This window comes from Carcharodon carcharias, chromosome 13 (assembly GCF_017639515.1).
Source record: "Carcharodon carcharias isolate sCarCar2 chromosome 13, sCarCar2.pri, whole genome shotgun sequence".
NCBI classification, from domain to species: domain Eukaryota; kingdom Metazoa; phylum Chordata; class Chondrichthyes; order Lamniformes; family Lamnidae; genus Carcharodon; species Carcharodon carcharias.
Window position 1 is genome coordinate 115388848 of NC_054479.1, and position 14796 is coordinate 115403643.

The window sequence follows — 14796 nt, forward strand, 5'->3', positions numbered from 1 at the left end:
AGGGCTTAAATTCAGAAGGAAAATGCAGGCTTGTATTGGCAAGTGAGCCCACGTCAGGCTGAATTTTTCAGCCTTGTTGCCATTGGATCTGAAGGTGAGGGGCTTGAAAATAAAACAGGTGGCCTGCCTGCTGCCTTCCTGCCCTCCCCCAACCTGTCTGCCATATCACGGTGGGTGGGTAGAATGCCAGGCAGCCTGCCCTCCCTTGCACCTATTGAGGCCCTTAAGTGGCAAATTAATGGCCACTTAATGGCCTCATTCTGCCTACGCCACTGCCCGGCTAGCTCAGTTGGTACAGCGTGAGACTCTTAATCTCAGGGTCATTGGTTCGAGCCCCACGTTGGGCGCTGTTATCTTTTCCTTTAAACTTTGTTCTTGGTTTTACAGCTGACCTAAATTAGGGGCTGTGCCTGATTTATCCTAATTTTGTTAATTTAGTTTAATTGTTTTGAATCTATAAGAATTATAATACATGCAGTAGGGGACGGCGGATGTAAGCTTTCACTGCATGGGCTGCTGTCAGGCAGGGAAGGGGGAGTACTTCCTTTGGTGTCCCCCATACCCATGGGAGGTACCCTACCCCCCAAGTTCATTTTAATCCAGCCCGCCCCACCAAACCAACCCAGCCTTTTTAACCCGCTGTAGCCTCGCTGGGGTCTGCCAGGCAGGCCTGTCCAAAATCCCGGACTTACCTGAAGTCCAGGATCCATCAGTCGTCTTCTTCAGGGTCTGCCTATTGCCCAGCAGTGGCTGCTACTCGATCCTGGTGCTGCTGGGATTAGAGAGCTGCCAGCCAGTCAGATTGACCGGCAGTCTCAAGGGCAGGACTTTCTCCCAGATGGAGGCAGAAGTTCTACTCTGATTCACTTAAGGCTGCCCCCAGTGTAATATCATTACGGGGCAGCTGGGCTCTGGGTGGTTGGGCTGACCATAAACTTTTCAGTTGGAATACGCTGACCTTACTACCACCAATAACTACCCCCGCCCCGCCCCCCACAACCTAAAATCCATCCCTTTGATTGAGGCCTGAGATCAGTAGAGTAAGTTTGGAAACAAGGATAAAATGTGTTGCGGCTGAATTATTTTTAGTGTCAAGATTTGCAACTTGGGGCTTGCAAGATCTGGGAACATGCAATAATTCCTGAGAGCTGTAGTTTGCTTGCCAAGAGTTACAGTGGGGTTCCTTAACCCAGAATATTAGGTTGCAACAGGGGATGGTGTATTCAAGGCCAAGAGTGTACATGACAGCCACACCAGGATATTCTCGCCATATGCGCAAGGCAAGGGGATTTGAAATGAATCAAAGATGAGGGTGGGATTTTCCACACCTGCCCACAGCTGTGATCTTCCAGTCCCACCGCAAGTCAACGGACTACGGGCTGGGGAACTGCCTCGTCCGCGGTGGAGTCCCACCCACAACAGGGCCAGAAAATCCCGGCCAAGGAGTCGGAGTGTTTGTGATTTCTCGACTGTTGATTTGTTTTTGTGTGCTTATTTTTACGGGAGCTGAAATGGGAACTGGACCTCATATTTCCCTCCCTTGCTGCAACGTGATTGGGTAGAATTTACTTTAGTAATCATCCCTGACTAACTACCCCCAGCTGGGGTTGGCAATCTTTAATCTTTTGTTGGTTATTGTCACCACATATTTTCCTTTGGATGGTGTCAGTTCCAATATAAGTGGCGTAGGCTTGTTTTACAGTTACTCCTCCGTGGGACGAATGGGGCATGGACCATATGTGCTAAACCAGCTAAAATTGGGCACTGTGACTGACTTGTAAAAACAAGCCAGTACTCCCCTATTACAAATCACAGCAGTGCACTGTAGTAAAATATTAAAGGTTGGAATCACTGGGGCATTTCCATAAATTATATGAAGCAACTCTTCATTCCAAAATCCTGCCAATTCTAGCAGTGTGGTGCCAGGAACACTCACTAAAGACGTTTTATGCATTCAAACCAAGCGTTTTGAGTAAGGTCAACCAAAAGCGGTGCATGAGATGTGGAAAACTGCAACTGCAGATTACATCAACTTGATGAATAAGTTTCGTGAAAATGGGTTGACTTTCAGACACACATTCAGTGTGTTCATATTTGTAATAGGGAAGTACTGGCTTGTTTTTACAGGGTCCAATTTAGTTACTTAGCTGGCTTAGTACATATGGACCAGAATATTGCCGTTGGTGTGTGGGGGAGGGGTCTGACACGCCGACGTGCAAAATGACACGAGATGACATCGGGTGTGCATCCCAACGTCATCGCGCGTCATTCCACTATTGTGTTCGGTGGGTGTGCGCCGGAGGTTGCTGCGCACCCGCTGAACTGTCAAAGGCCTATTAAGGCCATTAGGAAAGTAATTTAGCTAGTTAACAGCGCTGCCCGTCCTACCTTAAGGTTGGCGGGCAGGCGAAGAGCCCAAGCCGCCTTCCCGTTTTTCAGGAAACCTCATCCACAGGCGGGATGAGGTTTCCTGGAAGTTTAATAAAATAATTAAATAAAATGTGCGAAATGTACAAACATTCCCCAGCTCATGTGATGCTGCTGTGCTTTACATGATATATTACCAGGCCCACTCACTTGCTGTGATTGTCAAAAATGCCTGTTATGATTTGGTGATATTCTTGGGGCAGGTTATTCCAGTCAGTGAGCGGGGGTGGGGCCCGCTTGCCGATGCGTCAGATGGCGTGGGGATACATTGGGCGTGCATCCCGGTGTCACCCGGCGTCAACTGGACTTTCAGTTTGGCGGGCGCACAGCTGAATCGGCTACGTTGACTGTGTCCGACATCAATACACAGTCCCGTGATAGTTCGGTTGGCAACAATTATAAGGCCTGTTAAGGCCACTAAGTAGTCAATGAACTTAAATTTTTTGCTGAAGTCCAACCTATTGGAGGGCAGGCGAAAAGGCCAAGCGACCTTTGCATTTTTTTGGAAACCTCATCCACGGGTGGGATGAGGTTTCCAAAAGCAAGTAAAAATAAAATAATAACTTTAATTTTTCATTAATAACGTCATTGCTCATGTGACAGAGTCGCATGTGGGGACATGTTTCATTACATTTTTATCTTTTTTGTTATTCTTTTTCATATCTCTTCATCTCTTTGAGGCAGCTGTGTGCCTCAGGGAGATTATGAAGCACTCACTTGCACGCATGTGCGAAGTTTGCGCTCGGCCCGCTCACCCCGCTTGCCTTCCTTCCCCCGCCCCCCACACCGCTGCACAGGCAGTTCTCAGCGTTGCCACTCACGTTTCACCCTAGGCAGGCCTTAATTAGCCCGCCAGAGTGAAATCGCGGTCCGGTGCCGATAGCTGGCGGTGGTTGGCTTACCGACCGTACCCGCCAAGCCCACCCAACAAGGGCAAAACTCTGCCCCTGGTTTTCTTTAAATAATTTTGCAAAACAATCAACCAAACCTTGCTGGAAGTGAATGAGAAATGTTCGAGCCCAGGATGACTACTGGAGTGTCCTGTAAAATTGTGCCCACTGCACATGCTCAGATTGCAGAACCTGCCTTCTGCTAATATTGTCACTGCCTACAGGAACTCACAAACATCCTATCCAAACAGGCTTTTGGGAGAGACTGGAAACTTCAATTCCAACCCTTGTGAAGCTGTTAAATGACATTTCAGCTGTTAAATTTAATCATTTTATTGTGAAATGTGTCATTTTCAAATTTCATCTTGTTTCAAATATTTTGGTCGTTGGAAATTTAAGTTATGAAAAGCAATGGCAGACAGATGATTTTTCAAATAATTTTTTTGAGTTACTTCGGTTGGTTTACTTGTTTTTCCTCTTTTTAGTTGATTTCTTATTGATAAATTTTCCAAATTGATCATTCATGATTGATTGTGTTCATAAGCCTGTAGAAATTGTCAATTTTCGATATAATTCCCTTGATTTCAATCTGTACATTCACAACTTCTCCAGTTCTGCTTCATTCCTCTTTTGCTTTAAGTCAATGGACAATGCGTGCACAAATGTTGACACATAAAACATGACTGAAACTTCACGACCAAGATAGTCAGGCTACTATGTACCGGAGGTGTGCAGTATGGAAGACTTTGAATATTGTAGATACATAAAATTGTATTATTTGTGGCAAACTATTAAAATGTCACTACACTGATTGCACATCACAGGATATAGTCTTACTTTTAATTGTATTGACTTTGTGTCTACTTTTAAGTCTCTACTTTTATTAACATCTTTATTGATGTGTGCAAACTCCTTATATTAATTATCATTGTTCTTTATTTCTTTAGGATAATGATGTGATATACTACAATGCAAAAGATGACCTAATGAGTGTAAGTATGCTTTAAACCAATGGGTTTGAATCATGCACCATTCCAAGAGAAACAAGAATGCTTATTTTGTTAAGAATCAATGATGAGCTTGAGCTTTCACAATCGATTCCATTTTTAAAAACTGCGCTGCTCTCACTAGCCCCTTGAATGAGAGATGTTAATGTTACAATCCTATCACAATTAAGCGCATGGTCTAGTTGTAAGTGAGAGCAGTAGTTGCTAATTGGGGAAAGGTTAGGGCATTATTCTTAAGTATATACAACAACCAGAAGGAAAAGGGAGTCTGTATCTACGTTCTCTGGGTTTTGTCAATAAATCTATGGACAGAATTTTCCCCCCATTGGGGGAGAAGTTGATGGGCGGGCCATGCGGGTGCGCTTCCGAGTGGCGTCCCCGATCAGAGGCGCGGTGCCATTTTACATGGGCGGGCCTTGCGTGACGTCCGCAGGGAAGTGCTGTGCGCTTCCTGTGTGGGTGGGGGAATGCCTAAAATTGAGAGTGTGATCTTTCACGCATGAGCACAAAAGAGCACAGTCATCCACTCATCTCCCTGAGGCTACGTGCTGCCTCAGGGAGATGGCCTCTACTTGCAAAAATATTAAAAATAGAAAAAAAAATCCCTAACGTGTCCCCTCACGTGACACTGTCACATGACTTGGGACATGTTCATAATTTCCAAAAAACTTTATAAAGTTTTTAAAACCCTACACGAAACCTCAACCCCCTGTGGATGAGGTTTCATGTTTTTTCTAGCTGCCTCTGGGGCTCCTGGCCTACCCGCCAACCAGAAGGTTGGACGGGCAGGTCCATTACTTACTTTAATTGCTCTGTCAGTGGCTTTAATTGGCCATTGATGGGTCGGCAGGAGCACAGCTGATTTTGCTGCCCCCTCCCCCACCGCATTCCTGATAGTTTAAATGGGGCACAGTGACATCAGGAGTTCTGCCCGATATCATCCCGCATCATTTTACCTGTCAGCGAGCGGGCCCCGCCCCCGCTCGCCATCAGTAAAATCCTGCCCTATGTTAAGGACAAACTGGCTCCTTTATTCTGTGAATGAGCATCGATTTATAACAAATGGGACACCCTTTTCATGTATTCTGTTCAATAAAGTCTTTAGATTAAGAAAGAACCGCACTTTCTAAATCAGCAGCAATGACACCAAATAACAAAATGCCAATATTGCCAGTATGCTTTACCGTAATTATTAATGTTCTTAGCACTTATTATGAAGGGTTTTGGAGTTAGTGAACAATAAATCACTTTGCAGAATGATACAAATTATTCTTGTGAAGTTAACATAAGTTCTGAGGCTTTCTTAGTGCTACAATGCTCCACTGTGCTTACTGTTTCCCTTATTTAGTTCTCCCTATGTGGCTAGTACTGGCGATTCCAAATGACGTAACAAGATACCCCCTCTGTTGGAGTTGCCGCAAAATGTGATGTGCATCCTGTGCTGTTCTGCTAGGTGTGATTCTGGAGGCACTGAAATGCCTGAGATGCTCATCATTTATATGATGATTTACATATAAACAACAACTCAATAATTTCCAATAATACCCATTGGCAGGGAAATTCCTGCATCTTTACACTTAGAGAAACATAATTGGGCATGAAGCAAATACCTGCTGTAAAAGGTCAAGGGAACTCTGTTTATCATACATTTGATTACACTATGCCCAAATTTCCTTGCTCGTTTCGGCTCTTTTATTTATCCCTGACCCCTAAATCTTTCTGGCGCACTACAATTGCTTTATCCTGCAGACTAAAGAGCTCTACAAGTGAATTGCCTGCAATTATGCTGGTTCAAACTGGCCTAAAGTTATATTGGAATTTTAGGTGTAGCAGAGAACAGTCATTCTTCTGATGTTCTATTGCTATTAAAAATGTATTGCCACTGAGACCTACACTGTAATTTCTATTTCTTCGTATATATTGTTACGGCAACAGTTTAAATCCTATTAAAAATTGAATTACTTCTATGATTGCATGTTCTTAAATATACTGTGGCCAATGTCATGAATTTGCAACTTCAATTTTCATCCTTGAAAAAGGAGTCCATGTTGTGAAGTCAGCGATATCCTTGGACTTTTACAAGGATTTCTGCTTGTTCTCATTTTTATACTTCAGCCGACACACATGGGACTGGCAGGACATTTGGGCGTAAGTAGATTTTGACAGAATGGGTGTACTTTCCCGATCATGCCCCACAGGAATTGCACCCCAGATTATGAATTCTGTTTGGTATATTGAGCACCGTTAAGGTATTTGGCAGCTATGTGATGAACCCTTTAAGAACTCTGTGTTTAAGTTATTCTCTTTGGTAACAATGTTCATTATTACAGGTTTTAAAGCAAAACCAAGGATTCACGAGGTTCCAGGTTATGTGGATTTATTAGATCATAGTTTTAACAAATTTAGATTAGTTAGATTTAGAACTCCTATAAGGTAGAACAACCTATGGTTTTTTTAAAAAAATTTAATTCTTAAGTACTCCCCAAATAATTTTGAAGGAGCTGCATTCCTTTCTTTGTGGATTTTCTCTGCTGCAGTCTAGAAATGCTGTCTCTTGCGTAGGATATGCTTCCACTGATACCACAAGCCTTCCACCATGTTATCCGAGTGCACATTCTTCATGTGTGCACCTTGTAGTGAGTTTCAGCAAACTATCTGACTGTTAGTGGCACCACAGTGGAGCTCCGATCCTACCAGGCGGAGTGTGTCTTGACACAGTAGTCAGCCCTAAGCCTCTACCTGCATCGTGTGATGACTGTGAAGTGGAATCAGGCTGGACATCAGCAGGAATGCTTAGGATTCAGGTGGCACAAAACATTTGGAGAACATTTCTATCTTTTTAATGAATGGGATTTTCTGTTCCCGCCTGCCACAGGGATCGTCGTGGGTGGGACAGAAAATTTGACAGACCAGCCAAAGGCCCGTTGACTTCAGGCAGGAATTTCCAGTCCCTCAGTGGGTGGGACAGGAAAACCCTGGCTGTTACATGGCAGTATTGCAATATTGGATTGCCAGCAATACCAAAGTAAGGAATGCAGGGAACTTAACAAGACAAAATAAATCCTATTCAAATTGAGAACTTGTAAATGTTCATTTTTATTTTGCATAACTGGGAACCCGTATTAACACCATTGGAGATCTTTAAATGTTAGCAAATGTGATAAACACAATGATTTTGAAGAATTGGAGACCATTCCTTTTCATGTTTGAATGAGGACTGTACTGGGGAGGAAACTTGGAATTAACAGAAAAAGAAAAAAACTGTCAGGTCTTGCAGCTTTCAGGAAAAACAACTGGAAACTTAGTTGTTTTTTTGTGATTTAGAAAACTTGGCTGCAATTTTGTATTAAATGTTTATTTATATCAATTTTGATGGTTTAATACAAATGATGTTTATTTTACCAACATGTTTGTGCTTTTATCATTTCTGAAAATATTCTTTTATAAGGATTGTATTTGTTATCAGAAGATGGATCTATGATTTTGACATTTTAAAAATACTCCAATCCTGACAAAGAATGTATAGATAGATTAGAAGCTGTCACCCCAGTACCTTAAAACTCTAGCTGTTAAAGGGGAAAAAAATCAGCTAAGAACTTTTACTTAATTCAATCTCATTAAAATACAGTGTTTTAAAAATCCAACTTCCCATCTCTAGTCTTGTATCTGTGGAGGGGTTGAAGTAAATGGATAAAAAGTTGAACAACCTCTATGATTACTATCTCCCATTAGACAGGGAGAGATCCAGGCATGAACTATAGCTTTGGACAAACTCCCAAGTACCTTTCAGTGTTGCTAGCATTAGGAGCTTCCACATTGCAATAAAATATTTTCTGTGAACTGAGGAGCAACATTAAACATACTGATTTCAACAACAGTGCATTGCCTTTAATATTCAATTGTAACAAAAAGGTGAAGCCTGTGGCTGCATGACTCACAGCAAACTGTAATTTGCTGCGGCTTTCAAGTCACGGTGAATAGTGTCCTTTCATGAAAATCCTTTTCAAAGTGTCACCTGCAATCTACAAACATTGTATGGCAGTTGTGTGTCTGCTGTTAAGCTGACTGGGAAAGGAACTTTACAAATAGAATACTATTACATCCTTTCTAGTCTCCATGTGTCTGGGTTGCATCTAATTTTTGTTCGTTGTTTTCTTCGTGATCAGTGTTGAAAGTTTATTCGGATGATACAATTCAATTTAAAGTGACATATTACAAAAACTATACAGCAAAGAAGCAGGCCATTTTGCCTGACCAGCCTATGCAGGCATTTATACTCAACTTGAGCCTCCTCCATTCTTCCCATGTAACTCTCTTAGGATAGCCCTCTATTTTCTACTCCCTCATATGCTTCCTGTTGTAATATGCCTTTGAGGAATATCGGCATGTCGCGTGATCCAGTCTTACTTTCACTTTTGATTTTGGGCAGAGCACACACACACAGCTCTGCTGCTGATGTCTTCAAGCTTTCTACCTTTGTATAAATGTTCTCAAGTGCCTAGTCTAAATAAATGAACCCACAAGTTGTTTACACAATCTCTTATGTGTGATTGGTGCCTTATGTTACCATAACAACATGATACTGTCTCCCCTTAAATGCATCTATATTATTCACATCAACTACTTCCTGTGATAGCAAGTTCTGCATTCTCACCACTCTCTAGGTGAAGAGGTTTCTTCTGAATGCTGCGTTTGATTTCTTGCTGACTATCTTAAATTATTGGCCTGTGGTTTTTCTTTTCCCACAAGTGGAAACACTCGCTGTTCACCTTAACAAAGCCTTTCATAATTTTAAAGACCTCAGCTAGATTACCCCTCAACCTTCGCTTTTCAATAATGTAGTGATCAGAACTGTGCACAGTACTCCAAGTGTGGCCTAACAAACGTTCGATACAGTTTTAGGATAATTACTTCTCACTTCCACCCCCTTGGAAATTAGCTCTATTGCTTGGTTTACTTTTTCTTATGGTCTTATTAACCTACTTTTGGTGATTTGTGTATTTGGACTCTCAGATCCCTTTGCTCTTCTATCCCACTAAGATTCTTATTTTCAAATAACATGTAACTTCCTAATTTTACTTGCCAAAATACAGGCCTGAATTTTCAGCTGGGTGGGTGGGTGGGTGCGATTGGCAGGCCTGGGATCAGCTGGGAAATGGGCCGTCGACTGCGATTGGCCCACGACTGCGATTTCACGCTGGCTGGTCAATTAACGGCCAGCCAGTGTGAAGCACGGGCTGAAAAGCCCAGTGCTGCCGGGGTGAGGGCAGGAAGAGGGTGGGCGATGATGCCAATGTGGGCGTGGGCAAGTACTGAGAGAGGTCGGCCTCAGGGAGCTGCAGACCCGAAAACCACGAAATAAAGTTTAGAAAATCAGGAAAATAATGTGCAAGCATCACAATCAGTCATCTCAAAATATACGTTATAAAAGTGCTGTCTGTAGATTTTTATTTTTATCTTATTTAATAACGGAAACTACATCCCACCCTTGGATGAGGATTGATGAAGAATGCGAAGTCTGCCTGCCGATTCGCCCGTCTGCCAACTATAAGAACAATCTGAACAGTTGCGCAGTTAATGGGCTTAATTGCCCTCCTAATTGTCGGCAGGCACGCTTCTGACTTTTGTGCACTTCCGCTGAGCGAAATATTGTGTGAGTGCGGGATGACATTGAGACCAACGTCTTCTTGAGATATTTTACATCCGATTGGGTCGGGTGCGTGCCCGCCCACGAGGCGTAAAATTCTGCCTGTAATATCTCACACTTAGCTATGTTGAAATTCATTTACCAATTATATGCCCATTTTGCAAGTTTATTATTGCCTTCTTGCAACTTGTTGCAGTCCTCCTCAGTATTGTGTATTCCACCACACCCCCAGCCACTGCTCCTGTTATTTTTTTCTTACCACCAATGTTAAGTTGACTATTCTATAGTTCCTTGGACATGTTCTAACTTCTTTTAGCTTCTTCTATTTTAATTAGAGTTGCCACAATGCTGGTTGATCATCCTTCTCCATCTCATCCTGTCAATCACCCATTTTTTCCATTCCTGACGTGCTTAAACTTCTCACAAACCCCTGGACATGTTCTATCTCCCTTCTTAAATACACTGTGCATAGTTTTGGTCTCCCTCTAATAAAAAGGACACAGAAGCATTGGAGAAAGTACAAAAAAATTTGCACAGCAGCAATATCTCAGTTCTGGTGTGATCGGGAAAGATTGAAAGGTTTGGAACTTTTTTCTTCAGAAAGGGCCATTTTTAGTGATGATCAGGAGAGGTTTTTAAAATTACAAATAAGTTGCACAGGGTAATTTTAAAAGTTCTTTATTGGGCTGTGGGTGGTGCCAGCAAGGCTGGCAACTCCGCAATGCCCACATCACAAAAAATACTTTCATAAAATGACACTGTGGAGATATGTTGCCACTTGTGGGACAATCCAAAATTAGGAGCTACGAATACATAATAGTAACCAGTAAATCCAATAGGGAAATAAGGACAATTTCTTTACTCAGAAACTGGGTAGGTATGGTCCTCGCTACCACAGGTTCCGATTTGGGCAATTAGCTTAGATGCTTCCAAAAGGAAACGAGACAAATACATTACAGGAAAAGAGATAGAAAGATATACTGAAAGACTGAAGTGAGGTAGGTGGAATGGGAGAAGAAACAGATTCAGGAGAGGCCATTTAGCCCTTGGAGCGAGTTGAACTATGCTGTAAGATCATGGCTGATCTTCTATCTCAACTCCATCTTCCTACACCTATCAATCTCTGTTTTGAATATACTCAACAACCGAGCATCCACAGCTCTCTGAGGTAGAGAATTTCAAAGATCAACAACCCTTTGATTGAAGAAATTTCTCCTCAACTCAGTCCAAATTGGCCAACCCCTTATTCTGAGACTGCATGTTACTCCTAATTCTAGACCAGCCAGGGGAAACATTTTTCCAGCATCCTGTCAAATCCCTTCAGAATTTTGTATGCTTCAATGAGAACATCTTTAATTTTTTTAAATTCTTGGAAGTATAGGCCTAGTATCCTCAAACCCACCACACAGGACAACGGTCTCCTCCCAGGAATCAGTCTAATGAACCTTGGTTACACTCTTTCTAAGGCAAGAAAATCCTTCCTCAGAGAAAGACACTGAGACTGTATGCAGTACTCCAGATGTGCTCTCATCATGTGGTCTCACCAACACTCTATATAATTGTCGAGAGACTTCTTTACTCTTACACCCCAATCCTTTTGTAATGAAGGCCAATATACTATTTGCCTTCCTAATTGTTGTACTTGCATGCTATGTTTCTGTGGTTTGTGTACAAGGACATCCAGGTACCTCTGAATATCAACATTTCCCAGTCTCTCAATATTTAAAAATATTCTACTTTATAATTTTTTTCTACCAAAGTGGTTATTTTTTCTCCAAAAAGATACTTTATTCATAAAATTTGTAGAAGTACATAGGTGGGGTGGTGTTATTAGTTTCGGATGAAATCAGTGCAAAGTGAAAGAGGATATTGGCTCAGAAAATCTAGATGTACAATCAGTCTGGGTATAGCTAAGAAGCAACAAAGGGCAGAAAACATTATTAGTAAGTGTCTGTAGGCCTCCCAACAGTAGTGGTAAGGTAGGGTATGGCATTAAACAGGAAATTAGAGATGCATGCAACAAGGATATGACAGTAATCATAGGTGACTTTAATCTACATATAGATTGGACAAACCAAATTAGCAATAATACTGTGGCAGATGAATTCTTGGAGTGTGCACATTATAGTTTTTTAGATCAGTATATCGAGGAACCAACTAGGGAAAAGGCTGTCGTAGATTTGGTGTTGTGAAGTGCGAAGGGGTTAAGTAATAATCCTGTCGTGTGGGGGTCCTTTAGGGAAGAGTGATAGGATTATTCATGAGGATGGAAAGTGAACTAGTCCAATCTGAAACTACATCTAAAGAAAGGAAACTACAAAGGTAGGAGGGAAGAGTTGGCAACGATACATTGGGGAACTTCATTAAAAGCTATGACGGTGGATAGGCAATGGCTAATTTTTAAGGGACGAAAGGATGCTTTGCAACAGTTATACATTCCTTAAGAAAAGTGGCCCAACCATGTCTAACAAAATAAATTAAAATAATATTCGATTCAAAAAGGAGTCATATAAAGTTGCTAGAAAAAGTAGCCAGCCTCAGAATTGGGAGCAGTTTAGAATTCAGCAAAAGAGGACCAAGAGATTGATTAACAGGGGGAAAAATAGAGAATGAGGGTAAACTTGCAAGGAGCATAAAAACAGACTGTAAAAGCTTCTATAAGCATGTAAAAAGAAAAAGGTTACTGAAGACAAATGTAAGTCCCTTACAGTCCAAAACAGGAGAATTTATAATAGAAAACAAGGGGGTGTAACTTCTGACTGTCGTTGGAAACTGTTGGCCCACAGAAATTAGAAGAATAAATACGTACTTACCTGGCCTTGAGAATTGCGTGGTTACTTGTGTTCGCAGGAGCTGCTTGGGGCCTGCAGCGAAAGACTCCGCAGGCCCCAGTGGTCTCGTTCCGGTGTATTGAAGGAGACCACACCCCGATTTTTGCAGCATTTGCTGCTGTAAAGCAGGTAACTATTAAGGGCCAGGGAAATTGACAGGCCAGGGAGAAGGGAAGTGTTTAAGGTAAGTAGAGAGGATTTGTAGGTTCTGGGTGTATGGGGGTGGGGGGTGGTCTGGGGTGGGGGAGGGGTTTTGGGGGTGGGGGTCCAAGGTCGGGGTAGGGACCGGGATAGCGAAGGGGATTCAACGTCAGAGGGGGTCCGAGATTAGGGGGGGCATTTGAGGTCGGGGGGAGGGGAACTGAGGTCGGGGGTGGGGGGTGGAACTGAGGTCGGGGAGGAGGACAGAGGTCAGGGAGAAACAGAGGTCGGGGGGAAACAGAGGTCGGGGAGGGGGTCCGAGGTCAGGTTTGAGATCGGGGTGGGAGTCTGAGGTTGGGGAGGGTATGGTCCAAAGTCGAGAGGGGGGGTCTGTTGTCGGGGGGTAGGGTCTGAGGTCGAGGGGGATGGTCCAAGGTCGGGGGGGGTCCGAGGTCGAGGGGGGGTCTAAGGTCGAGGGGGTAACGGTCAGGGGTTCTGAGGTCGGAGGGTCTGAGGTCGAGGTGAGTGGGGGGTCAGAGATTCGGAGGTTAGGAGTTCTGAGGTCAATGGGGGTTTATCAGAGGTTCTGAGGGTGGGGTTTCTGAGATTGGGGGGGGGGGCCGAGGTCGGGGGTGTGGGGGTTCCTAGGTCAGGGGCGGGTCTGAGGTTTGGGGGGTCCGAGGTCAGGGGTGGATCTGAGGTTTGGGGGGCCGAGGTCAGGGGGTTTGGGGGGTCCTAGGTTAGGGGCAGGTCTGAGGTTTGGGGGGGTCAGAGGTCGGGGACGGGTCTGAGGTTTGGGGAGGCCAAGATTGGGGGCGGGTCTGAGGTTTGGGGGGGGTGCCAAGGTCGGGGGTGGGTCTGAGGTTGGGGGGCGTCCGAGGTCAGAGGCGGGTCTGAGGTTTGGGGCCGAGGTTGGAGGGGTGGGATCCCGAGGTTGCGAGGGGTGGTTCCGATGTAGGGGGAGGAAGTTCCAAGGTCAGGGGTGGGTCTGAGGTCACGGGGGGGGGTGGGGGGGTTGGGGTCTGGTGTTTTGAGGGGTGATGAGGGGACTCCTGTGGGTGTGGGGCAGTCCCATGACGTCGGCTTGGGCCTTTATAATACTTACCCAGAAGTTAGAAGAGGCTTTAATTCTTCTAACCTTTCCTGGGTAACTGTTGGTATAATCCCAGGGGAACCATCCAGAGTTTGCGATTTAAATCGCATTTTCGGAGTACAATTGTCCAGAGGAAGTTAGCACTTCTGGGCAATTGCTGTGCAAATCCTTGCCTGGGAACTTGCCAGAGGGATTCCCCAGCGCATCTTTGGGGTACCCTCCAACCTGACACTTGGGAGCCAAGGAAATGCCAGAATAATTAAACAACTACTTCAGTTCTGTCTTCACAGAGGAAGACAAATAACTTCCCAGAAATACTCGTGTACCAAGGGTCTAGTGAGAAGGAGGAATCGAAGGAAATTAGTATTACTAAAACAACAGTGCTGGAAAAATGAATGGGACTGAAAGCCATTAAACCCCAGGGCCTAATAATCTACAACCCAGGGTACCAAAGGAGGTGGCCATGGAAATAGTGGATGGGTTGGTTGTCATCTTCCAAAATTCTGTAGATTCTGGAACAGTCCTGGCAGAATGGAGGGTGGCAAATGTATCCCCACTATTTAAAATAGGAGGGAGGGAGAAAACAGGGAATTACAGACTGGTTAGCCTAACCTCAGTAGTGGGGAAATGGTAGAATCTACCATATAGGATGTGATAACAGGATATTTAGAAAATGTCAACAGGATTAGACAAAGTCAACATGGATTTATGAAAGGGAAATTATGTTTTACAAACCTACTGGAGTTTTTTGAGAGCATAA

At 43.7% G+C, this 14796-nt stretch overlaps 1 protein-coding gene and 1 non-coding gene across 2 annotated transcripts in view; both read left to right on the forward strand.

Moving 5' to 3' along the window:
• The window catches only part of LOC121285595 (voltage-dependent calcium channel subunit alpha-2/delta-1), a 711948-nt gene that overhangs the window by 269103 nt on the left and 428049 nt on the right, over positions 1-14796 (forward strand). Inside the window, exon 5 of the mRNA XM_041202183.1 lies at positions 4265-4309. Within this exon, the coding sequence (XP_041058117.1) occupies positions 4265-4309 (45 nt within the window). The remainder of the gene's footprint in view (positions 1-4264; positions 4310-14796) is intronic.
• trnak-cuu lies at positions 275-347 on the forward strand. The gene has a single exon. It is a non-coding gene; the product is annotated as a tRNA-Lys (tRNA).